At 38.7% G+C, this 27,768-nt stretch overlaps 1 protein-coding gene across 1 annotated transcript; it reads right to left on the bottom strand.

Moving 5' to 3' along the window:
• On the bottom strand, positions 1-27,768 carry LOC128861194 (uncharacterized). The gene is made up of 5 exons (XM_054099146.1): positions 27,621-27,768; positions 27,401-27,567; positions 4,946-5,079; positions 4,425-4,495; positions 1-183 (listed from the first exon to the last, which is right to left on the bottom strand). The coding sequence occupies exons 1-5, from the start codon at positions 27,699-27,701 to the stop codon at positions 91-93; spliced, it is 546 nt and encodes a 181-aa protein (XP_053955121.1). The 5' UTR covers positions 27,702-27,768; the 3' UTR covers positions 1-90.

Raw genomic sequence — 27,768 nt, 5'->3', positions numbered from 1 at the left:
TAAAGGTATTTATTTAAATTTATATTGCATTCCTCTTTAGTATATATTTATATTACATATAGGAAGTTTTACATAACAGATATATTATATTTACGGTATTCTAAATGGCACAACTATCGCTTCCTTATGATCGACTCGCAAATCTAGTAAAGCTCCATGACCTTTACTTAAAAAACTTGATATCTGAAAAAAAAAAGAATTTAACAGATGCAATTATTTATTTATTTCTATTCATCTATAGAGTGAATCTTACAGACTACCAAATAAAATAAAGACTGTAAATAAAATTAACTTAACAGAGATTTCCATATTTATATAAAACTGGAAGCCAGTGTACATTTAAGTGCAAAACGTTCCATAAACCACTTTTCTATTCACTGGTACACTACTGCACACATTTAAAGAAATAAGATTTAAAATAGATTAAATAGCCGGGCAGAATTCAAACATCAACTTCATTGAGCCCTATCTAATTTTTCTAATCTGATACGAAATTGTAAAAAGAAAAAAAGTATTATAAATATCGTACAGTTTTTATGATAAAAGAAATTTGTAGCGGGTTTGAAACGACAGCCAACTATTTTTAACTGTATCAACTATTTTTAACAAGTCATATGACTTGTACAGTACCTTGAGAACCCTCTAAATATATTTTCATCCGTTTAATGAATTATGCAACAATCATGCAAAAATATTGAGTATGGGAATAAGTTTCCGTCCTTTCTTAGCCAAAGTTACGAATTTTAACAATTATTTATTATTTAAACAATTAAATAATGCATGATATTATGTTAAGTATGTGCCATTAGAAACTACAACTTTACTCCATCTTTCAGGCAGCATACGGATTCCTCTGACAAAAAATTCGAGTTCTTTTAACTTGATCCATTCATTGAGGCAGTTTGCGATGCTCTCGTAAGAAGTGAACCGCTCTCCAATAAAGGCTGACTGCATTGATCGGAACAGATGGTAATCCGAAGGAGCAATGTCTGGGGAATACGTCGGGTAGGGAGATTTCCCAATTCAGTCCCTCTAAATATTTCTGGACCAATTTTGCAACCTTAGACCTGGCGTTGTCATGCAGCAAAACAGTTTGTCATGCCTACCGTCCCACTCCGGCCGCTGCAGTCGGTAACGATCGCCAGTGATCATAAAAATGACACCCTTTTGATCCCACTAGATGCTCAACAGAGCCTTTGAGACATTAATATTTTTTTCGCTGTCGATGGAATTGGTTCACCTAGCAGACTCCAAAATTTTCGACGCTTATGGTTATCATAATAGATCCATTTTTCATCGCCAGTGACGATGCGATGCAGAAAACCTTTTCTTTTCTGCCGTTAAAGAAACATCTCACACGTCACCAAAAGTCGCTCGATATCCCTCTCCTTCAATTGATGTGGCACCCACTTTCCTGCTTTCTGGACCGTTCCCATCGCGTGCAAACGTTTGCTGACGGTTGATCTGTCAACATCCCACTCTTTAGATATATCATCAAGGGTTCGACATTCGTCTTCAACCAATAATTATTGTAGTTGAGTATATTCGAATTTTTTCGGTGCCCCTTCGAGATCTTTATCACTCACGTCGAAATTGCCACTTTGGAAGCGTCGAAACCACTCTTTACAAGTTGTATTTGATGGAGCATGATTACCGTAAATATTGATCAATATACCACACGTTTCAGCTGTTCTTTTATTTAAAAGGTAATAATGAAGCATGACTTCCCGCAAATGCTGTTTTTTCGGGACAAACGTAGACATTTTTGACGTCAAATCTAGTAAAAAAGGATATTTACCCTTCAAACGAATGTCAACTACTGTGATCGAGACTACATATATACACCTTCAAATCACAAGTATATTACTAGAGCGAACACAAAAATAGTATAATCAATCAATTGCTGCAGCAGCGGCAACTCTTTTACGAGGACAGAAACTTATTCCCATGCCCAATACAACACTTACGATACCCATGTGAATATGTACACCTGGATTCAAATCCAAGTTATAACTATTTTTTCATATTTCAATTTTTTTACGCTTTTATAATTCTACATCCATTCTACAACAAAAGCCATATAACTGAAAGTTCCAAACGTTGTACCAAATTTGGCAAATTTCAAAAACAAAAGAAAGCATCAAAAATCCAATATATTTCAGAATTCTTACTACAAATTCTGGGTATGCAATTCTATTGCCCATTCAATATTATTAACGCAGGATTAAAGTAGCTGAAAATTCTCGTTGATTTTGGCAATTTTTTTCACTGAGATGTTGAACATTTTCTTCTATACAACACTTCCGACCCCATGCTTATACTTCATATTCGTTCTGTCTATTAAAAGCATGACCGGCAAAATTCAAACTTAGAGTTCCGTTACAAATAAAATTAAATCCTGTGAAATAGGTGTATGTTTTCGCAATACGCGTTGCGCAATTTGTTAGTTTTTTGAAAAATTTAGAAAGCGTACGTTGTTGACATCTCCAAGTAGGAACGCCAGAAACAAAATCCACCACATCTGCGTGAGCAGCAAATGGAGGACCTTCTTAATGGATGTGAGGAACAAGCGTGGAGCGGATTTTGATAGTGATCATGAGTTGATCATAGCCGAATTCTGAATTAAATTGAATTCAAAAAGAGTTGAAAGAGCGTCTACAACATAACACCAGCAAACTGCTCAACACCAATATAAAAACTCAATACGATTCTGAACTAAACGCAATATTGACCAATAGCGGTGATACTTCCTGGGAGCAGATAAGCAGCACGATAAAGCAAGTCACATTGGGCAATCCTTAAATTTAGGAATAAAAAGAACCATCGATATCAAATAATATAAGGTCTACCATCAATAACAGAAACACACCAAACATTCAAATGTTTAATAATAACGCAATAACCGTAAAATATAGAGAAGCGGCAAAAAAGTAAGGAAGCCAGCCAGATTTGACAAAATAACTCACTATAAAAACCTGGCTACAGCAGCAAAAGAAGCCTCAGGTGCGAACAACATAAGAGAACTTCGCCGTATTATTCACAGTCTCACCCAACACAAACTCAATTCTTAACAACCGATTAAAAGCAAAAGCGGGGAACTACTAGCCAAAGCCGTCCATCAACTACACCGGTGGAGAGAACATTTCGAGCTTATCTCCAACCCATATCAGTAAGCCTAACTCGGTAATATCCAGACTCACTCCCAGCATAAACGAAATTAAAATTGCAATTCGTGCTGCATCGCTGCAGCCTAGGACAGCGAGATGTCACGATCAAAAGGCATTGCGGTTATGTTGCGACCTTCAGAAATGCGGCAACTGGAAAGGCATCACGCTGCTCAATAAAATAGTCGCAACTATTATTCTGGAGTACTTCAACCGCTCGAACTGTCACTACGTGATAAACAAGCGGACTTCCGTCCCCACCAGAGCTGCGTAGGCAAAGCGAATACTCTCAGGATAATTATTGAACAATCCAATCCTTTGAAAGGAACACTTCACTTTCTATGGTGTTCATCGATTTTCAGAAGGCTTTTGATACCATCAAGCGCGCAGCAATATGGTCTTTTCTGGGAAAAAAGAGATTCCTACAAAAATTGTGCAGATCATAAGGGCACTCTATCATAATGCGGAGCTAACAGTTCCCCACATGACCTGGACTACGCGGTCTATATTTGCCTGCTTTCGCACAGAAATTTCGATATGCAGGCCAAAATCGATATTCTAGTCATTGCTGCACGAAACGTTGGCCCGGAAATAAACAGCGAGAAAACGGTAGAGACGCGACTCCATAATACAAATCCCAACAATATTGTAATCGAGTGAGAAGCGGTGGAGTATGTGGGAACATCATTTGTTCAAAAGCGGCAAGATGAATTCATAGGGTTAGGCCAGAGATTTATTGCGCTCCATAAGGTTTAGCTCCCTGATTTTGTGAGTATTTTCCAGACAAAAGTGTTTATTATAACCGAACCTAGTTAAGACTACGGAGCACTTTTATATACATATAATCTCCTGCTAGCTCTCAGTGGGCTGAATCAAAATATCCCCGAAAACGAGGTCGCCGATGCGTTAGCCAGAGATTGGATTGAAGTTTAAATTCTGTAAATATTTTAATATTTTTATCGTTCCGGATTTGAATCTACCACAATCAGATAGTTCGCTTGAAACATATTTGGTTTTTGGCTGTTCACAACGCGATTAAACTAATTTTTCCTCAATTTAAATAATTTTTTTTTTGTCGTTTGCGAATTATCGGGACACTTGGTATTTTTACCGGATCAACCAGAAATATGCACCTTCATATATACCAAAATTATTTTCAAAATTCAAAGTTATGAGAAATTTCTTTATTTATTATGAGAAATATGGGAATAAATAAACTAAAAAATGGAAACAATGAACAAAAGTAAGTGGCCACGTTACCTGCAACATATCATCCGGAGAATTCGTCATACACAATTGATCATCTGCATTTGGGATATCTTTAAGGAGTCCTAGTAACAATTAGATAAGGAAAATTACTTGTAAACATTCATTGGTAATTGGCATTGAACGGGAAAACATTGGCAATACAAAGCACTTTCCAAAGTTTAAAAATTGGTATTTCTGGTAAACTCATCTGTTGTTAAATACATAAATGATGAATATTGAAATAAATCCTAGGTCATCGCAGATACCATCAAAACTAGCCAGGCATTCACCAAAACCCATAATTTCAACAGAACATTTGTCCTACTATTTTGGCCAAAATGTTGGATCTTTATTGCACCGTCTTGTCGATACACGTGTTATATTATATATGGAAAGAAAGAATATATCTACTTAGAAGCCATTAAAAGCGAGTTCTGGGAGAAAATGCTGATTATATTTTACAATTTCCATTTACTTTGAAGCGCACTTTGTATCTTGATTTCAGAAATGTATAATTAATAACTAAAATGTACCTGAAACTCCTTTTCCAGGGGGCTGAATATTGTTCCATTGGTGTTGCAAGCGTTGAGAATATAACTTTATTCTATCATTATACTCCTCGTTTTCAAGATTATGTAAATCCATAGCGCCCACATCGATCATATTCCTATGAAAATTAAACAAATGACTACTTAAATTAATGGTTCTAAATCATTTTAAGCCAGAACTTTCGAACCTTACGAAAGGATTTTCTTTTGTTTATGGATGAGTAGAAATGCATTTGGCTCATCTGAATATGATTTAAAAATTAACGCAATTAAAAGTAAAGTCTCTAAATTCGGACGTTACTTTTGAACGGACGTGATTTTAACAGCTCTCGAGTATAGCCTATCAAAGTGATAAAACCAAACTGAAAAATTTCCAAATTGCGATATAAACGCTTACACGCTGAATATACATCAGCTTATTCGACATTCTACATAGTTAAGTGAAAGTGCAAAACAAAAAATAATTTTAATAATAAACAAAAACAGAAGCAACTTGAGATGCCTGTAGGGCATTCTCCACCGCAAGAGCGACAAAATTCGTCAAAACTTGCGCCAAAAACAAACTCCAGCGAACCTCGCGATAACGCAGCGAGCACATGTGTACATATAAAACAACTTTTAACTCGTACAACAACACCAAATGTACTGTCACCAAGCGAACCAACTTCATGGAGTGAACAAAACAAAACCCCTACAAGCACGACCTACCAAACAAACTACAAAGTCTCAACAACAAATACGCCTATAACCACCCTCGCGTCATTCTACTCAGCTACAACAACTACATCAGTGGTATTCACATCAGCGCCGATAATGACAACAAAGAGAAACACCCTGCAAACAGTAAACACAGCTATCCCAGCAAACCAACAACAGCAAACAGAAACAACGAAGGAAATTACACAAGTAAAGCAGTCCAACAAACAAAACAACGAATGTGAAAGCTCCAACAAAAACACGGCAGTCCAAACCACACAAAAACGGTACCGCAACTCCCCAAGTAAGCAAAATGATTATATACATAGCACAAAAAAACATAAAAGCAAAGACACAACAACAAACCAAAGGAAGCTAACGTCATATTGGCTCAGCCAGCAAACATCGTCAAACATGTTCGAATTGCTTTCAGACGACGAACCAGACAATGACCCAACCGATAACAGTGGAACAAAAAGACCAACCGCTACAGAAAACTTAAACCCAATAATTAAAAAACGCAAGCCCCCACCGATTTACATACAAAACGTAGAACGCATTGATAAGTTAATGCAGGCACTGAGTACCATTCCTGATTGCAAATATGAACTTAAGGCTTTGAAAAACAATGAAGTTAAACTACAGCCGCTCGAATCACACAACTATACTGCAATCATTAATTTATTAAAGGAGAAGAAAACCCAGTATTATACTTTTAAACTAAAGGAAGAAAGAGGATTCAAAGTATTCCTAAGGGGAATGCATTATTCGGCTGATAAAGATGAAATTAAGCAGGAACTATTAGAATTAGGCCATGAAATAATTAATATCCAAAATATTTTGCAAAAAGGCACAAAGAAACCTCTGCCATTGTTCTCATTGGAGATGAAGCAAGGTGCAAACAATAAAGATATTTATTCAATAAATAATCTACTACACTGCAAAATAAGTTTTGAACCGCCTCATCAAAAGAAAACAATTCCACAATGCACAAATTGTCAAAAATACGGACACACTAAAAACTTTTGCACAAAAACTCCAGTTTGTGTAAAATGCGCGGGCAATCACAAAACTATAGAGTGTGTTGTAGAAAATGGCAGCAACATAAAATGCGCCCATTGCGGAGGCAAACACACAGCGAGCTACAGAGGATGCGCGGTGTACAAAGCACTCAAAATAAAACACTACCCAGAGCAACGTAACAAAGAATTGAATACTGATAAACAGCAAAACGGTTTAAATCGGCAAATAGATTCACAATATGTCAAACCGACATTGTCATATGCCCAAGTTATTTCTAACAACCCACAATCGGGTGTGACAAGTTCTGAAGCAACTTCAAATGACGACATCAAAGAGTTAAAAGAAATGATGAAGCAGGTCTTCGCACAAATGTCAAACATAATAAATATTATAACACTGCTCGTGACCAAAATAGATGGGCAGCACAAGTAGACTGAAAATAGTCGCTTGGAATGCAAACGGCTTGGGCCAACACTTGAAAGAACTGATAGTGTTTATAAACCATAATTCAATAGACGTATTACTAATTTCTGAAACACACTTCACTGACAAAAGTTTTGCAAGAATACCTAATTATAAAATATTTGTCACAAACCACCCTGACAACAAAGCCCATGGAGGCACAGCGATAATAATTAGGCAAGACATTAAATGCATCGAATTAGAAAAATACGAAAAAGAAAACATACAAGCGACATCGATCCAAATCGAAGATGAAGGCGGCAAACTAACAATCTCTGCTGTATATTGTCCCCCAAAATACATAAATTCCATATCCCAATACTACGACTTTTTAAAAACACTTGGCAAACGATACATAGCTGGCGGGGATTATAATGCTAAAAATGCAATTTGGGGTTCAAGATTGACGAACTCCAAAGGACGTAATTTACTGGATGCCATGAAAAGGAACAACAGTAAGTTCATAAGTAGTGGCGACCCAACATACTGGCCAACTGATCCAAAAAAAAGTCCAGATCTGATCGACTTTTTTATAACAAAAAACGTTAACCACGAAGATATGTCAATTAAATCGTTAATTGAATCGTCGTCTGACCATTCCCCAATAATAATGATATATCAGAGCTCATACACGAAGGAATCCTCGAATAGAAACCTATATAACAAAAAAACCTGCTGGGATACATTTAGAGAAATAGTCATCCGTAATCTTAACAATAAAATAAGCTTAAAGACCTTTGACGAAATCGACAGTGCGATAGCCTATTTTAATCACACAATAATGAACGCCACTATGAAATCAACTCCACAAGAAACTATCTGTTCCTCGAGCTATAATATACCTGCACACATCCAAGAAAAAATCAAAATCAAAAACCGCTTACGTAAACGCTGGCAAATAACAAGGCTGCCACTTGACAAAAGCAAGCTAAACGCTGCTACAAAGGAAATCAAGCAAATGCTATTCGACCATAAAAATTTGAAACTTAAGAGACGCATCGAAAAACTTGGACCCGGTATAACGACAAACTATTCACTATGGAAAGCTACAAACAAAATCGAAAATAAAATTTTATACAAACCACCTATCAGAAAACTTGATGGCAGCTGGACTAAAACAAATCTTGACAAGGCTGAAGTTCTCGCAAAACACTTCAAAAGTACTTTTACGAACAATACGCCTAATGTAAATCTTTTCCCGACCCACGCAAAAAAAGATCCATGCAAACCAAAAAATGTTATATTACATTAGAAGAAATAAAACAATGCATATGTAAGAGAACTGATCCTAAGAAGTCGCCAGGATACGACCTAATAACTGGAAAAATTTTAAGAGAACTCCCAGAGAAGGGGCTTATCTATATAAGGAATTTGTTCAATCAAATCTTGAACTTGAAATATTTCCCAAAAGTATGGAAAATTGCTCAAATTATCGCAATACCAAAACCATGCAAAGATCCTACGCAAGTAACTTCGTACAGACCTATAAGTCTACTACCAGTATTATCAAAAATTTTTGAAAAGTTGCTTTTTGACAGAATCGATCCCATTATACAAAAGGACAAAATAATACCTTGCCACCAATTCGGATTCAGGCAAAAACATTCCACCATCCAACAAGTTCACAGAGTTACAAACAAAATTTTAGAAGACATCGATAAAAAACGAACGTGTGAAGCAGTATATCTCGACGTGGCCAAAGCTTTTGACACAGTATGGCACGCAGGACTTCTACAAAAACTCTTGACTTATTTACCAACAGACTACTACGAACTAATGAAAAGTTATATAACTGGAAGACAATTTTATGTAAAATTCGAAGATAAGTATTCTGATATACTAACAATGGAAGCAGGTGTACCGCAAGGTAGTGTCCTTGGGCCACTTCTGTACCTTCTTTACACTGCTGATATCCCTACACCGGCAACTAAGAATTCTCTAATAGCAACATTTGCAGACGACACTGTCTTGTTAGCATCAGACAAAGATCCAAGAACGGCTGCTTATAAACTTCAGGAATTACTTGACAACACCACTCAATGGTTCGAGAAATGGGGAATCAAAATAAACGAAGATAAAACCGCCCACGTCACATACACTAACAAGAGAAAAAAACAATACAATCCAATATTCATAAAGAATAAACAAATCCACCACGACACAAGGGCAAAATACTTGGGTATGATTATAGACAATAAACTTAACTGGAAGTTACACATTGGACAAAAACGACGCGAAATCAAGACTAGGTTTAAACAACTTCATTGGCTTTTGGGAAAGAATTCAACGCTCTCACTAGAAAATAAGATACTAATATACAAAGTAATTATAACACCAATATGGAAATATGGCTCAGAGCTTTGGGGAACTGCCAGCAGAACAAATATAAAAATTATACAACAAACGCAAAATAAGATACTCCGTATAATATCAAAAGCAGAGTGGTATATACTAAATGATAATATCCATCGAGAACTTAAAGTAAAAACAGTCCATGAAGAAATACGCAACAACAGCTTAAGACACACAAACCGACTACTAGAACATTCTAACAGGGAAATTCGGCAACTTCCATTAAAAGAGGAAACCGAGACGAGGAGACTTAAGCGTAAACGACCAACTGACCTGCAGATGTAAATGGTGTCACAATTTTATGAATATATTTATTCATTAAATAATTAAATTAATTAAATATAGAGTAAATTTTTGTTTTTTTCTTAGATAAATGTATATAGTGGTATTGGCTTCTAAATACTGTTGAAACCCAAAAAGAAAGAAAAATTGTAAATATTTTAAGTTGAAATAGAAACAATAATAAAGGGTAAAAAAAAAAAAAAAAAAAAAAAGTAACGTATGTCATTGCTGGCAGTCTTTGTAGGGGGAACAACGCAGAGGCCTTCGTGGACTTTGTGCCGTAACTGCAAGACTGTCGGAAGTGCGACTATTCCTCCCCGTGGTGGCCACTGGAAACAGGATACCCCAGCACGGTCATGTCTCTGTTGGGGTCCTGGCTAATATAGTCGGGCGGGAAGAGTAAACTTCCTTCCTTGTTCCAAGGTGGAACAGCGTACGCCGAGGGATGATTGGCTAGTGGGTGATCTAGTCGCTAGTATGCGGACTTGGGGCGCCCTGGCGAGGCCCCATTTCAAAAATGCCTTGCTGCGCTACCGGAGTACTGGCGTAGGTGTCCGATATACCCCTTTACTCGTGGGAACAAAAATGAATACCAATCACAATAAAACAAAAAATGGCGGAAGCGGCCAAGAAGGCTTCAACCAAGAGGCTAACAAAAAACCTCAAAAAACAGAGGCGGTCATACCTCAACAGGAAGAGCCCACCATGCCTCAAACTAATAAGCCACATATAAAGATGTAACAACAGGAGTCAGGTTGGCAGTACTTGCTAGGGACTACCCTAATAAGGTACTGACGACCGAACAAAGGGACTCCATCCAACAACTTCTGTTGGACAAAATACTGGCGGAGAAAAACAAGGCCACAAAACCAGCGTTCTCGGGCACTACTTACAAGGCAGGATACCTTGTCCTGCACTGTAAGGAGAGCACATCGGCAGAATGGGTCAAGGCGGCCATTTCAAATGCGTCGCCGTGGAAGGGTGCAACACTGTGGGCCACAGAGGAATTCAAAATTCCTCACTCTCGGATCGCAGGGGGGAAATCAGAGGTCTAGAGGAGTATTGCCAAACCCACAATCAAACCCTCATAATTGGATGCGACGCAAACTCCCACAATGTGGCATGGGGTAGCACAAATACAAATAACAGAGGTGAGTAACTCCTTGAATTTTTATTACTTAGTAACATAACAGTAGTAAACAGGGGTAATAAACCCACTTTTGTAAACGCAATACGACAAGCGGTACTCGATTTAACTCTAATTACTAACAAATCTTTGAATATGATCAGTAACTGGAGAGTCTCGGATGAGGACTCAATGTCTGACCACAAACACATACTCTTTGACTTAAATGGGGTGGTAAAGTTTTCCACATTTTACCGAAGCCCAAAAACAGCAAACTGGAAAAGATACAATGAATGTCTTTCAGCTAAGCTTAATAACAGCGTAAGCAAAACAACATCAACAGAGGAGCTAGAAAAGGCAATAACAGACATGACTGACTCAATTATAGCCTCATACCAAGACTGTTGTCCACTAAAAATGAAATCCTCCACGAAGAGGGTCTCCTGGTGGAACAACCAACTTGACAAGCTTCGGAAAGCAACGAGGAAACTATTCAACACTGCGAAGCAAACAAATAAATGGGACGAGTATAGGAAATCCCTGACTAACTATATTAAAGAACTAAGGGAGTCCAAACGAAACTCTTGGAAAAACTTCTGCGAGGATCTAAAAGATACTCCAGCAACAGCCAGAATTCAAAAATCACTATCCAAAGGCGACTCAAGTCCCATAGGCACACTAAAAGGTCCAAACGGAACTATTACCAACACATTCTTAGAACCACTAGAGCTTCTTCTAAAGACTCACTTCCCAGATTGTAAAAGTCATGACTTATCAATCGACAATATAGAAAAGGCTCTAAATCAAAAAGAAATAGCGGTGCAAACCCTATACTAACACATTGGATAAGCCAAATACTTAATCAGAGGATTATTAAAGCCTCGTTAGGCCAAGCTGAACTTAATGTAACAACAGTAAAGGTATGTCCGCAAGGAGGAGTTCTTTCTCCACTGCTATGGTCCCTACTAGTTGATGACTTGGTGCAGCTCCTAAACAATAAGGGATTTATAACCATTGGTTATGCAGATGACATATCTGCTATAATAAAAGGCAATCATGAAAGGACACTAACAGACTTAATGTAAATAGCCTTGAACGCAACATGGGGGTGTAAAAAGGAGGGGCTGTCGATCAACCCTAACAAAACCACAATTATCCCCTTCACAAGAAAAAGAAAGTTGGAGTTTCCTATATTGAAAATAAATGAAACAGTGATAGAACTAAAGGAAGAGGTCAAGTATCCAGGTTTAACCTTAGATAAAAAACTCACTTGGGAGTCGCATATAAATAATATAACAAAAAAGCCACGACATCTTTGTGGACAACCAAACAATTACTAGGGAGATCTTGGGGCCTCATCCCTAGTATGGCCCTCTGGATATACACCCAAATGGTTAGACCAATCATACTGTATGGGGCACTGGTATAGTGGAGCAAATCTATTCAAAAAACAGCGATAACCAAATTGGGAAAAGTACATCACAGGGGCTATGAGAACTACCCCAACAGCTGGCATGGAAGCACTCCTTAATCTCCCACCACTTCATATAGCAATCCAAGAGGAAGCAGCTACGCAAGCACTCATGCTACACATGAAAGAACATTTCAAATTAGGCAACCTCACCGGCCACCTAAGTATCCTAAATAAAATCAAAAACAGCATAAGCATGGCTCAAGTTTCAGACCACATTGACCCAACCCTCTGTTTCACAAAAGGATACACAGTTACCTTTCCTGAGGGGATCGAGTGGAAAACAAACCCAAAATGGATGAATGATGATTCACAAAAATGGTACACTGATGGATCAAAAACACCTTTTGGTGTAGGAGCAGGAGTAGTGGGGCCCAGAATCCACAAATCATTCACTCTCACCAGGAACACCACCATCTTCCAAGCGAAATTATACGTAATAATGGAAGCAGCAAACATCATGCAACGTAGAAACCACAAGAGAGTAAAGATTAGAATACTCTCGGACAACCAATCAGTTCTAAAAGCTTTAGATAGCTATACCAATAGACAGCATAGGGTGCACAATAGATCAATATGGTCGCAGCGCTAAAGGCCCATATCTTAACCCTTTACTACCATTAACCAACGTATGTCTTAAGCCAGCAGTGACATGTGAAACGAATTTACAAATAAAAAACGTCACGCAAGAGCCAAATGCTTGCCATACATAAGAAATATTCGTATATGTAACACATACGTCCTTCTCTTGAACCAAAGCGCAAGAATATTATGTTTAATTTAAATGCTAGATGTATAATATAGGTTCTTATATAAAATGAAGTAGCAATGGGTAGAAACCAGGGCACCAAGCGAAAGTGAGAAAACGAACCCAGGTAAGCATTCCGAAAATTTCGCTAACTGGAGTCCGCAGCATCTTACTAGGTTTTTCAATAAATTTCGCGATTGGATATGAAAAACACAATTTTATGGTTTCAAATACACTTTATTATTCGGTACATTAATAGTTTCAACAAGGTTCCAGTTTATGAATTCCATCTCTGAAGTGAGAATCTGGAAGGGCTGCAAAATACGCTTCCACAGCTTTTATGACCTCATCATTTGATGAAAAACGCTTTGCAAGAATGATTTTTTTGGTCTGGAAACTGATGGAAATTTGGTGAATACAATGGATGCTCCAATAACTCGAACTTTAATTTTTCGATTTTAGCCATTGACAAAATAATCTTGTGACACGGATCTTTTTTTCTAACACTTTCTTGGCCGATTTCTGAGCACGAATTCGTTTGGGAGCCGCAGAACCAGGTTCACATCACTCTTTAGCATCTTGTTTGGATTTAGGATCATCTTGATAGATCTAAGTCTCATCCATAGTGACAAATCGATGCACAAAATCTACTTCATCCTTTCGAAAACGCTCTAAATGTTGCTGAGAATGTGTGTTTTTGTTCTATTGTGTACACAGTTTTCTGAAACCAAACACTTCAGTCAAAACATTGTCACTGTCCAATGAGATGCCACTCGATGATTTTCCAATACGATGTCCTGTATTTTTTCTACGATTTCTGGTGTTGTTGCCGTTTTTGGACGTCCATGGCGCGGATCGTTTTCAAGACCTGTACGACCGCGCTCAAATTCAGCAACCCATCTTTCTACTATACTAATTAATGGCCAAAAGCCTCTACATTCATTCATAAATATCCTTTGCATGGAATCTTCCAAAAATAAAAATTCAATCACTACACGATACCTGTTTTCCCCGTTGTAGAAAATACTGTGACACGTCGATACTAAATGGGTTGTAAACAAAGAATGAATTGACAGATTGAAATGAAACTTCACATACATTCATAAAGTACGTGATCATTTCCGATAAATTAGAAAATTTAGCTAATGCGTCAGAACTATTGACAAGAAGTCATCGCACACTGATAGTCACACCATTTTTTTTCACAGCGATCAACAGCCGTCACGTAGGAGAAAAAATAGCAAACAAAAAAGGTTGACATTCAATTTATGAAATGTACTTATATAATCTGTTTCGAAATGCTCCATGTAATTTAGTATCGTATATACTTAAATGATATATCGAAATATATGAATAGATTTTTTCTTTCATGTTGCCATCATTCAGAACTGAATTTACACGAACTTTTAAATATTGATAAAAAAACGTTGAAATTAATTTAATTTCTAACTAATTTAATCTTAATTTTAAATAAAAAATAAAAATATATACCCCGTCGTCAGTTATGGAATTCCCTTGCACTTTTTGCTTCAGGGCATGATATTAATATTAAAACTAGCAAATATTAAGTCTAAAATTAAATAGTTAGAAAACTATTAAAAACGATTATCAATTAAATAAGATTTGCTCAAACTACAGGGTCCGGCACTCGAAGTGCAACCAATTAAAAAGTTTAGTTTGGAAAATTACGTTTATTCAATTCAAAGCAAAAAATGTGTGAAAATAATACAAAATGAAGAATCAATTTCCAGTGATAATGGCTTTTTTCAGCGCCTCGAGGCTGGTGAATCTTTTAGTTCGGACCTTGTTTTACAAAACGAACCTTTCTCTGAAAAATTTTCTCGTCAAAAAACACAATGTTCGGAAATTTACTGCTTTCTGTCTGACTTGTTACTGCTTTGATATGAGATTATGCGCCTTTTAGATCTTGCAAGGCTTGACTTTGAGATCATTTTTCAATACGCGGCGGATGCTACGGTATATAAATATTTTCAGTTCTTTCGCCATTTGATTGGCACGTCGTCGGGGATTTCGCTCAAGTCGCTTCTTCACTTTTTGAACCATTTCACGTGATGTTGCAATATTTTAATGACCACCTCCATGACGGTTTGTGATGCTACCAGTATCATTGTTACGAGTAATGGTGCGATAAACAAAAACTTTATTTACTTTAAGGTGCTGGAGCTCACGAACAAGCGCTGGTTGTGATTTTCAAGCCAAATATAATGCAATCACACTATTACGTTGGAAATCCATTACTGATTTTTTTCCGCGTTTACTTTCGGCTAAATGCTTCCTCGCGTTTGTAGACAATACTCTGAACTGTCATTTAGCCAACTAACAGACAGCTGATGCACTGGCATCATCGAATGCTGGAGCCAAAGCATGTTTTATCAACAGTCCGAGTCAGTATATTCGCTTGTACATTTTTTTAAATTAATTTTTTACGAAAGGAGTAAATATGTGTTCATTCATTATACATGTTATACATGTATAACTGAAGGGAAGGAATATACATTTTGTAAAAAAAAATCGGGAATTGTTTATTTAAAAAGCGAGCGTTACACATATGTCCAAATTTTTTTTGCTGGAATGGTGGTACAACTGTCCTCTATAGTGTCGCAGAGTTTGAACGTGATCTGTGAATTAGCTTGTTTTTGGCATTTAACTACGAGGTGTGTTCAAAAAGTATCGCGAATTTTGAATTTTCGCAGATTATGTATATTCGAATTTCGATTTTTTTGTGGCGATATGTTGGTACTCATGTCTCTCACTCATACCGACGAGTTCGGTCATTTTGAATGTTCAGTTAGTTGACAGTTACTTTGCTTGTACGTGTTTCGGCTCGTCTTCGATTTTTACCTATTCAAAAAGATGGATCAAAGAACCTGTATCAAATTTTGTGTGAAAAACGAAATTAAGTGCGCGGATGCATTTCGAATGTTGACGGTGTCATACGAAGAAGAAGCTACTTTGGACCAAAACAATGTTTCGTCGGTGGTACCAAATGTTCTCAGAAGGCCGAGAAGATGTGAACGACGAAAAGCGTGCCGGGCGCCCGAGCTCTTCAACAACAGACGAAAAAATTGATGAAGTGAAGAAAATGGTATTGGCCAATCGTCGAATCACCGTTAGAAAAGTTGCTGATTTTTTTCAATGATTTGTGCATGAAACGGGTTGCCGCTAATGAGATGTTGGACTCTGTCCGCGACGACCCAAATTTGCTCCAGAGGGTCATAAATGGTGACGAATCGTGGGTTTATGGTTATGACGAAACCAAAGCTCAATGATCTCAATGGAAGCTGCCGCACGAACCAAGACCGAAAAAAGCGGGCCAAATTCGATCGAATGTAAAAGTTTGCTTACCGTTTTCTTCGATTGCAGGGGTGTTATGCATCGAGAGTTCTTGTCACAGGGTAAAACGGTCAATAAGGAATATTACCTGCAAGTTACGCGCAATTTGCGAGAAGCAATCCGCCAGAAACGCCCGGATTTGTGGAAAAACAAAAATTGACTCTTGCATCACGATAACGCCCCTGCTCACACATCATTGCTTGTGCGCGACTTTTCGGCCAAAAACAACACACTAATGATGCCACAGCCCCCGTATTCCCCAGATCCCCCCCATAAAAGGACGACGCTGCGCTACGATTGACTAGATAGGACGGCATCGAAGGAGGAGCTGAACAAGATAAAAAAGTGATTTTTTGAAGCGCTTCGAGGATTGGGAAAAACGTTGGCACAAGTGCATAATATCTCATGGGGATAACTTTGAAGGGGACAAAATAGATATTAATGAATAAATAAATAATTTTTGAAAAAACACAAAATTCGCGATACTTTTTGAACACGCCTCGTATATCCGAATATAACTTAAATTTTGTGTTTTGAATGAGATTTCATGTGCCGAATCGTTGATAATGTTGCAGAAAACTTATAACGACTGTGCTTTATCAAAACCACTAGTCTACGAGTGGTATAAGACCTATGAGAGGGCCGAAAAGTCGTGGATGTTTTCTTTTCCCAATACTTGCATTGCCACTCCGCGGGCGCCTCTTTGAGTCGATAGAGGTCATTAAGAAGAATTCGGTGAAGGAGCTGAAGGAGCTGAAGGAGCTGAAGGAGCTGAAGGAGGTCTAAATTTCGTTCAGTTTGGTTAGGGGTTTTCGAGACACAAACACAATGCTCGCAATTTATTTATTTTTACTTCATTCTACCGAAAATTATCCTACAGATTTCTTAAATAAATATTGTAAAAAGGTAAATATATACAGGTTAAATTATTTGTGGAACAACATCAAGACGCACCCCACAAATAAGAGAAGGAGTTCGGTCAAACAACCAAAAAGGGTGTAAGCGCCAATTATATATATATATATATATATACAAACAAGTTAAATTTTCCTATATTTTCATTGAAGTTAGTGACGTTACAATAATTGTTTCACAACCAAACAGATCCTACACGAGGTTCATTAAATACATAATTAGTCGGATTATTAGAAAAGTTAAATAAACGATTAATTCTTAGACTAGTAAGTGAAGCATGGCTTTGAAATTAGCTTCATAACTCCTTACAATCGATATATTAATGATATAAAGGGTTTTCCAATAAGAGGTGTTATTTTGATATTCAAAGAAAAGTGCTATATTTTAATATAAATGATCGGATGTTTATTTCATTATAAAGAGGAAGGTATGCCGTTAATAGTGGAAAATAACATCAGGCAAATGACCACCACGTCCAGATGAATATCCTTTTCACGAAATTTTCCATAACCGAATTGCAAAGTGGCTGCCCTATAGCCTCACGAATTCCATCTTTGAGGTCTAGACCTTCTCTTTCACGTGGCCTCAAAGAAAAAAGTCACAAGGTGTTAAATCACAAGATCTCGGAGGCCAATTGTGAACACCTCTTCGAGAGATAACACGGTCCGTAAACTTTTCCCGTAAAAGATCAATGGTTTCGTTGCTTGTGTGAAAATAAATGTTGTCCAGATCAATACCATCCGATTCCGGCTATAAAACATCGTTAATCATTTCTCCTGTTTAACACCTAACACCTGTTATTGGGAAACCCTTTACAAAGATTATTGAGAAATATATTCGCCTATCATGTAATGACTGTAAACCATATAATTTACGTTGTCTTATATAAGGGGCAGAATAATCTTGCCATCCCGCCTTAAACAACGCTATTTTTGTAAAAATTTCAAAAATTCATTTTTTAGTTAATGTCGTATATGTGCGTCATGCCGAAAAAAGGAAAATTTAAAGTTAAGCAAAAAACGAAAATCTCCCTGTTATTTTGACATTATAAAGTAAGCATGAACACTGAATTTCCTGATAATCGTTATCGTAATCGTTCAGCCAACGCGCACGGTGAATACAATATTTGGCTGAAAACCGGGTTTGCATCGACAGTCTTCGCTTGAAATTAATTCATCCAGAAAATCGAGCTGTTTAAGAAAAACTAATCGCTTAACAGGTTGAAGGAAGGTTCACCCCGCACTCCACCTACGTTTGATGAAATCGGGGCAACAGGTGGGGCCACTTCAAGACCTGCTCAGGCCTTAAAACTCATAGGAAGTGGACTACCCGATATATAGGTCATGCTAATCACGCCAACAAATGCACTTAACCTCCACGGCATTTATATCGCACAACCCTCCCCAAAGTACCCAAATTAGAAAATAGTCGGTTCCGGGGAGCCCACCAGATTAACCACCTGTCACTTGCTTATTTATTCATTAATGTCTAACAAAATTCAGTACAGACATTTAAGATATACATAAATTTAGAACTAACATACAATACAATACTTGTTTGGCCCTAGAAAGATCCAAATCCAAAAAGGTTGAGAGATAATTAAAGTCAGAGAATGAAAGTGCATGACAGAGGTGGAAAGAGACTAATCAAGCCACAGCTGGATTCAAATGATGGTTTTGGGTCTGAAAAATTGAGTGAATGTAGTGCGAAACGCATAAAAAACTTTTCAGCCCTCTCCACTCGAATTATATGGACTGCATGTTAAGGTCCCCAAATAAAAGCAGCATAATCTAATGTGGACCGAACAAACGCAGAGTATAATATCTTAAGCGTACATGGATGACGTCTAACAATAGTGAATTGGAAACGGCATAATTTAAATGCGTGATAAAATTAAGCTTTGTATCAAACAAAACCCATCGGACGAAGCAAGATATGTATAATTAATATGATAAGAGGTATTAAGGGGGTTTTGAAGCTTAGAAAATGTGATTTTATGCCATTTGTCAATATTAAGAAATAGACGATTCATAAGGCACCAGGAAAATAAATTATTCAGACTGTAGGACAGCTGAATCACCAGAATTTCTTATTCCAGCATAATCTTTTAGATCAACAGCATAGAGAAAAAAATTAGCAAAGGAAAAACACGAACAAATATCATTAATAAACAAAACAAACAACAAAGGTCATAAAATACTACCCTGAGGTACACCAGAGGTGGCGACGAACTGTTACGCACAATTACGTTCTGGATATTGTAGCAGGTTAAACTCCTACTTATCCAGAATTGACCCCGACATACCAAACACATGTCCGGCATGTGAAGGTACCCCGCACGACACTAACCACCTCTTCACATACCCCCTTAATCAGACTCATCTAACCTCCCTCTCCCTCTGGACCCAACCCGTCGAAACAGCATGTTTCCTGGGCCTACCCCTAGATGAGCTAGACGAAGACGACCGATGATATACCTACACTGACAGGGCTAACTATGCTGTTAAAACAACACAACAACGAACTGTTTCCCACGACAGTCGGTTCTACGTAAACGGAACGACCCGGATTTATATCCGACCAAAGACTGTCACTTCAGCAGCATTCTTCATATATGCACGGGGAATGTTTATGCTGCTACAACAACAACAACAACTAACTGTTTTATTCCCATGGCAGCCGGTTCTACGTTACCGGAATGACTCGGTTTTTCCCCCGACAAAGGGCTGCCGCCCCAGTAAACTAACCCTAGTTAACCGCGTATCACGCCATCTCTTAATTCCCAGGAGCAACTCCTTGCAGCAATTTTTGTCCAAATACTTCTCCTCAGGGCTGGTATTGAATCCAACCCTGGGCCAGAAGTATTCTATTCCTGCGTATTCTATAAACGGCTCCACCCGAACTCCACCTCGGTTAGGTGCAATAAGTGCAACGGGTGGAGCCACCTTAAGACCTGTTCAGGCCTTAGGTCACATAGGGAGTGGTCCACACGGTATGTTGCCACGTGTTGCTCCCGCCATCAGGCGTCCGATGCCTCAATGGCTACTACCCCTCCCCCTGATAGGCCGGCACTTCTAACCGCCACCACAACCTATACCTACACGGTAAGGAGCCTACTGGAGCCACACAACTCCCCCAGCACAGTCCATCTCCTTCACTCCTGCTCCAACCCCAGTGTGGGGCAAACCAGCAGCTATTGGTCCCACGCACAGTCTGTTTCGTGTGTCAGACCAGAATACCTCGGAACCTGGCATCAATCAAATGCAATTTTTGACAACTGACTTCGTTGCCCCCTGCTGCAGAGCTCTGCACCCGCAACGGCCCCCCGTGGCGCGGCCGCCCACCACCATAAGGCCGCAACAACTAGCTGAATCACAGCAGGCCCAACGTAGGCAACCACACGCGTCCCACACCCCCCGAGTTGCAGCAGCCTTACCAAGAAGTTTTAAGCTTCTTCTATTCAACTGCAACGGACTAACGAGTAAGGTAGACGAGATAGTTGAATTTATGAGTCGACACGAAATCCCAAGAGCTGAGGTCCAAGAACCCAAACTGCAAGTTAGCTCTTATCTGATAACCAGGGATGGTTATAGCTTGCACATACATGATCGCGAGCGAGAGAATGGTGGTGGCCTAGCGTTCATAGTCCACCACATAGTGCAATATCGTCTCATCGATGAAGGCACCGAACCCAGACAGCACCTTAGAATGTCAAGATATAGCTGTCCGGTCAGGCGATGCCGAGGTCGAAATCTTTAATATATACATACCTCCTGTCACCTGCTGCGCGGCAGGATATCACTCTGAATTTAATGCGATCATCAGAGGTGAAAACCGATTGGTAATAGGTGACTTTAATGTGCACTACGATCTTTGGCCATTCAAGTCTACCAAACGATCGTAAGACACAGCGCTTGGCAGAGCAGATAGACGACTCGACATTCAGCACAGTGAACGACAACGCCCCACCAGGGTAATAAAAGAATCTCAATTTGGAGATTCGGTAACTGGTCACCCAACATAAGCGGACTAAATGGCAAGGAATAAATGGTAAGGTCACTGTCGAACCCGACTTAGTACAACTACAAGGTGGATATCTCCTTCAACGCCTGCACTTCGTCGGACGCGAAGAGATGCCCGAGCTACTTTAGCCGGCAATTCATATTGCATTATCCGGCCGGTCCGGCAGATCCAAGAGTCGTGCCACCAGACGGCTGCACAAATTTCCGACCAACAGTGCGCCACTTTCTTTCTTCAGCGATGAGGTGGGGGGCCATCAACACAATTAAATCATCAAAAGCCATTAGCCCTGGTGGACTTAACATGCATTCCCATGACAGCCGGTTCTACATTACGGACCTTAGAATGTCAAGGTATATATTATTATATACATACCCCCTATCACCTGCTGCCGGCAGGATATCACCCTGATATTGTTGCGCTCATCAGGGGTGAAAACCGATTGGTAGTAGGTGTCTTTAATGCGCATCACGATCTTTGGCCCTCAAACCTACCAAATGATCGGAGGGGACATCAATTTGCAGAGCAGATAGACGACTCGACATTCAGCACTGTGAACGACGACACCCCCACCAGGGTAGTGGGCAATTGCAGCAGCTCGCCTGACATCACAATTGCTAGCGCCGGTCTGATAAATAGCATAACCTGGCGACCTATGTTATCGCTTGCATCAGACCACTTGCCCATTATCATCTCGATCAAGAAAGCTGACGACTTTGACCTACACAAGCGGATCAAATGGGAAGAGCACGTGAAGACCTGCAACTTTACCTCTGGTTCAGCGTAAGGTCCCTGTCGAACCCGACGAAGCACAACGATAAGGTGGATATCACCTTCAACGGTTGTACTTCGTCGGATCCGAAGAGATGCAGCCGGCAATTCATTCTGCATACTCCGACCGACAGACCCAAACGCAGTGCCACCAAATGGCTGCACAAAGTGACATACAACAGTGCGCCACTTCCTTTCTTCAGCGATGAGGTTCAGGGGGCCATCAACCATATGAAACCATCCAAAGCCATTGGCCCCGATGGGCTAACATGGAAATTTGTGCAGCCGTCTGGTGGCACGACTCTTGGATCTGCCGGACCGGCCGGAGAATGCAATATGAATTGCCGGCTAAAGTAGCTCGGGCATCTCTTCGCGTCCGACGAAGTGCAGCCGTTGAAGAAGATATCCACCTTGTAGTTGTACTTAGTCGGGTTCGACAGGGACCTTACGTGGGCCAGAGCCTACTCCCACCAGAGGTTAAGTTCTGGCATCTTCAATTGCTCTTGCAAATACTCCAAATTTTGGACTGCGGCGCTTTGTTGATTTCAAATATACATACATATTCCAAAAGAAATATTTTTACAAATACTGAAAATTTGGAATAAAAATCGCGCAACATTTAGTCCAAATTTTCGCTTGCGGCGCTTTTTTGATTTCAAATATACATACATATTACAAAAAAAATATTTTTAATATACAAATACTGAAAATTTGGCGCTTTTTTAATTTCGAATATACATACATATTACAAAAAAAAAAATTTTACAAAAAAAAAATATTTTTAGAAATTACTGAAAATCGCGCGATTTCTATTCCAAATTTTCACCTGCGGCGCTTTTTTTTGGAATATACGTATGTACATGTTAAAGAAAAAAAATTTTTAAATAGTGAAATAGTGCAAAATCGGACAATTTTTTAGCCAAAATTTTTGCCAGCGCTATGTATAAATTTTTTATTTTTTAATTTTTAAACACCCCCACCTCCTCCGCCCCCCCATTCAAATATATCGTGGTAGTAATCCTAAGTCAAAAATTAAATTTTACAAAACAAATACAAAAAACTTGACTTTAACGAAGCAGAAAAGTTTCGGGCCACATGAAATATCTAATAACGGTTTTATTTTAGTTTGTAATTGATTTTGCTGTGACTACATTACTTTGGAGTTATTCTAAAGTTTTTGTGTACAAGAAATAGCGACCGCCCTAAAAACTAAAGAAATTAGTGTTGGGGAGAGAAAAATCCTGAAACTTAGAAATGAAGGCTAATCTTTCCGCGAAACTGGGCAAATCATAGGAAGAAGTCAATTTCTGTGCAGTATGTCGTGCTACGTTCTGGTCCACCTAGCAAGGTGAAAAATTAACCATATTGCAATCAGGGAAAAATAACCCTTGAATTACGGCTTCTCAAATATGTAAACACATTTAAAATTCCTTTGACAAGCATTTGCACGACAATACTGTACGTAAAATACTTATTCTATTGTCGGCTGAAAGCAAATATTGCATATTTGCCATTAAAGAAAGAAAACTAGTGTAGTTTAAGAGCGGTACTGCACTCGAAAAAGAAAATCTTGCACCAACTGTGAAGCATGGCAAGGGAGGTGTGATGGTCTGCGGGTGTATGGCGGCGCAAGGAGTTGGCAAACTTGGTTTTATAGAGTCAACACTAGATCAATTTTCTTATATAAATATTTTAAAGACTATCCAGATGCAAAGCATTCAACAGTTGGAGATTGGTGATGATTTCTGGTTTCAGCATGATAAGGATCCCAAGCATTCGGCATATAACGTTGTTCTTATGGTGGTTGTAGCAGTTACTTTGCCCTGTCAGTGTAGTGTAATCACCGGTCGTCTTCATCTAGCTCATCTAACGGTAGGCCCAGGAAACTAGCTGTTTCGACAGGTTGGGTCGAGAGGGAGAGGTGTGTTAGATGAGTGGGTTTGATGGAGCATGTGAAAAGGTGGTTAGTGTCGTGCCTTCACATGCTGGACATTAGTATGTTAACCTGCTACAGTATCCAGAACGTAATTGTGGCAATGTTACGCGGCACTCTCGAGGAAGTTGGAGCTCTTCGTCTGCGATTGGTGGTGGTTGGACTCCGATAACGGCATTCGGGGTCGGGAGCTTAAGAAGGTGGTGAGAGTCTCCCGATGAATGTCGTTTATGGCCTGTCTGTACACTGTCCAATCCAGTAAGTGTCTGTTTGTTTTGTCTAGGATCCCGTCCGCGTAGTTGAGGAAATGCCTCCTGATGTGCCTGGGAGGTGGCTCAGGTTCGAGCAGGTGTCTGCAGGGTGAGGCCTACGGCAACACACTAGCAGAAACTGTTTACTGAGCGGTTTGTTATGCTCCTTAACAGGCAGCATAAGGGCCTCATTATGTAGATGTTGCATAGGTGACATCAGAAGGTATCCTGTCACGGCCCTTAAAGCAGTGTTTTAGCAGGTCTGAACCTTCGTCCACTGCGAATCACTGGTTCCAGGCGACAAGATAGGCGCAGCATAGTTTAGAACCGGTCGGCCTATTGCTTTAAAAGTCGACAGCAACATTTCCTTGTCTTTGCCACAAGTGCTGCCGGCGAGCGACTTGAGAACCTTGTTGCGATTCTGTACTGTTGCAATAGCGGTTGTGTGCGCAGAAAAGGAGAGCAAGCTGTCAAAGGTAACTCCCAATAGTTTGGGATTGTTAACCGCCGGAATTTGCGTGTCGTCGACTTTTACCTGAAGTTACAGTTTGACTTTGTCCAGGTGGTGAAGAGGGTCGCCGTGGATTTAGTGGGGAAAGTTGTAAGTTCCTCGCAGTGAAGAAGCGAGAAAGGCTGGCGAGGTAGTCGTTTACCTTGGAGCATAGGCCATCAATGTCATTGCCCGACGCCATTATCGTGCAGTCGTCGGCGTTTGAAACCAGGGAGACTCCCTCTGGTGGCTGGGGGAGTTTCGAGACATAGGAATTGAAAAGCAAGGGCGAAAAGACACCAGCCTGCGGAACTCCATGCTTTTTTTCCTCTGTTTGGATGTTTGGTCTCGAAATATCACCGACGAATGACAGCCACTCAGGTAGTTCGCGGTCCACCTTTGTTTGTTTGTTTGTTAACAGTAACAGCCCGGCAGTGTCGGGAATATAACCCAGGAAACATGCTATTTCGACGGGTTGGGTCCAGAGGGAGAGGGGTGTTAGAGTAGTCGGTTTTAGGGGCATGTGAAATGATGGTTAGTGTTAGGTATTAGTAAAAATATTTGTTTTTGTAATATATATGTATATTTGAAATGAAAAAAGCGCCGCAAGCGAAAATTTGCGCGATTTTTACTCCACATTTTCAGTATTTTTTAAAAATATTTGTTTTTGTAATGTATATGTATATTTGAAACCAAAAAAAAGCCACAGGCGAGAATTTGGACTATAAATCGCGCGATTTTTATTCCAAAATTTCAGTATTTGTAAAAATATTTGTTTTTGTAATATATATAAATATTTGAAATCAAAAAGGCGCCCCTATATATAATAAAAATTATAATAAAAGAATTGTTCCCTTTTGGTTGATTGGGTTCTTCTTATTTCGCTTTGTTCTTCTCTCTCTCATCTTTCGTTTGCTAGTTCGTTCCTCACATTTATTCCGCACGGTATTACAAACAGTTAGAACAACATTTGTAATAATAGAATTTTAATAGAATTTGGAGTATTATTTAGTAAATATAGCTTTAAATCGAATCTTAATGTAATAAAGAATGTTTATAAGTGATTTTTTTACTTTTCTGTGTTTGTATTTAATAAGCGTCTGTAATAGGACTTTTTTCAAGCTTATGCAAAAAAGGTGCATTTTTAACGTTAAATATTGCTATTTTTTCTTAAGGCAAAACTTTCCTTTACTACCACGATATATTTGAATGGGGGGCGGAGAGGGAGGGGGCGTGGCACCACCCACCACGCCAACTAGAAAGAGCAAGGCCCCTATAGAACCCCCAGGAGAAGTTTCAAAATTAGGTTTTTTCCGTCCGCATTTGCAGTTTGTACTGAAATACAGTTGAAGAGAAGAGTATACAGCAGTCGTCAACCCAGCAAGCATTTAACTTAGGTTTTATATTTCATAGCATTTATGAAAACGTTGGTGTATCGTAAAAGTTATGAGTGCCGATGGCGAAAATTTAGGTCAAAAATTGTCCGATTTTGCATTATTTCACTATTTATAAAAATTTTTTTTTGTAAAAATATTTGTTTTTGTAATATACATGTATATTTGAAATCAAAAAAGCGCCGCAAGCAAAAATTTGGACTAAAAATCGAGCGATTTTTGTTCCAAATTTCCAGTATTTGTAAAAATATTTGTTTTTGTTATATATATGTATATTTGAAATCAAAAAAGCGCCGCAGGCTAAAATTTGGACTAAAAATCGCGCGATTTTTATTCCAAATTTTCAGTATTTGTAAAAATATTTGGTTTTGTAATATATATGTATATTTGAAATCAAAAAAGCGCCGCAGCCGAAAATTTGGACTGGTTTTGGTTGACTGGGTTTTTCTTATTTCGCTTTGTTCTTCCCTCTCTCATCGTTCGTTTGACAGTTCGCTCCTCAAATTTATTCTGCTCGGTATTACAAACGGTTAGAAGAACATTTGTAATAATAGAATTTGGACTATTATTTAGTAAAAATAGCTTTAAATCGAATCTTAATGTAATAAAGAATGTTTATAAGTGATTTTGTTACTTTTCTGTGTTTGTATTTAAGTGAAATAAGCGTCTGTAATAGGGCATATTTTCAAGCTTATGCAAAAAAGATGCATTTTTAACGTTAAATATTGCTATTAATTCTTAATTTTAATTTATAGAAAGTAATATATGCACTTAGACATTATAAGCAAATATATCGTGGTAGAAAAGGAAAGCACAGCCTTTCTTAATTTTAATTTATGAAAAGTGCTATAAATCAAAAGGCTGATAAAGTGACTACATTTGCGGGTTATAATTTTTAAATTCTCTACGCACTTAGACATTATAAGCAAATATATCGTGGTAGAAATGGAAAGCACAGCCGCGCAGGCTTTTAATATTGTTTTAATTCTACCGTATTTTGCAACGGGCACCCATTTTATACTTTGAGTAATAACCAAGCAAACTATCAACTAAGGCTATCCGAGGTCGATTGGGTTATTATGAAGATCAGCAGCGAACCCAGTTATTCTCTTATTTATGTTTTTATAGCTGTTTAATTTTGTTTTGACTTACATGGCTGTACTTTGCACCAGGCGACATAATGCATTTTCATCTTTTTTGGGTAATGACTGAGCAAACTCACTACTTAGGTTGTCCGAGTTAGCTTGTCTTAGGGCTGGGCTATTATGAACTGCAGGGTCAGCCAGCAAGTATGTCCGTTCACTTGGCTCATAGTTAAACTGCCAAAAGTTTCCCTGATTATTGAACCAAATATATATTGATAAAAACCAACCTGGTTACCGATATCTTCAGAGCAATGTAAACATCCACAAAACGTATTTAAGCAGTTCCAAACAGGACGCAGATATTCCATTTCACAAATTATAAGTTTCTTCTATAATGTTATTGATACAAATAACAATAGACGCTGTTGTATCGAT

The sequence above is a fragment of the Anastrepha ludens genome, chromosome 4 (genome assembly GCF_028408465.1).
Source record: "Anastrepha ludens isolate Willacy chromosome 4, idAnaLude1.1, whole genome shotgun sequence".
NCBI lineage: Eukaryota > Metazoa > Arthropoda > Insecta > Diptera > Tephritidae > Anastrepha > Anastrepha ludens.
Note: the sequence above shows the minus strand (reverse complement) of the source record. Positions and strands in the feature narration are given on the sequence as shown.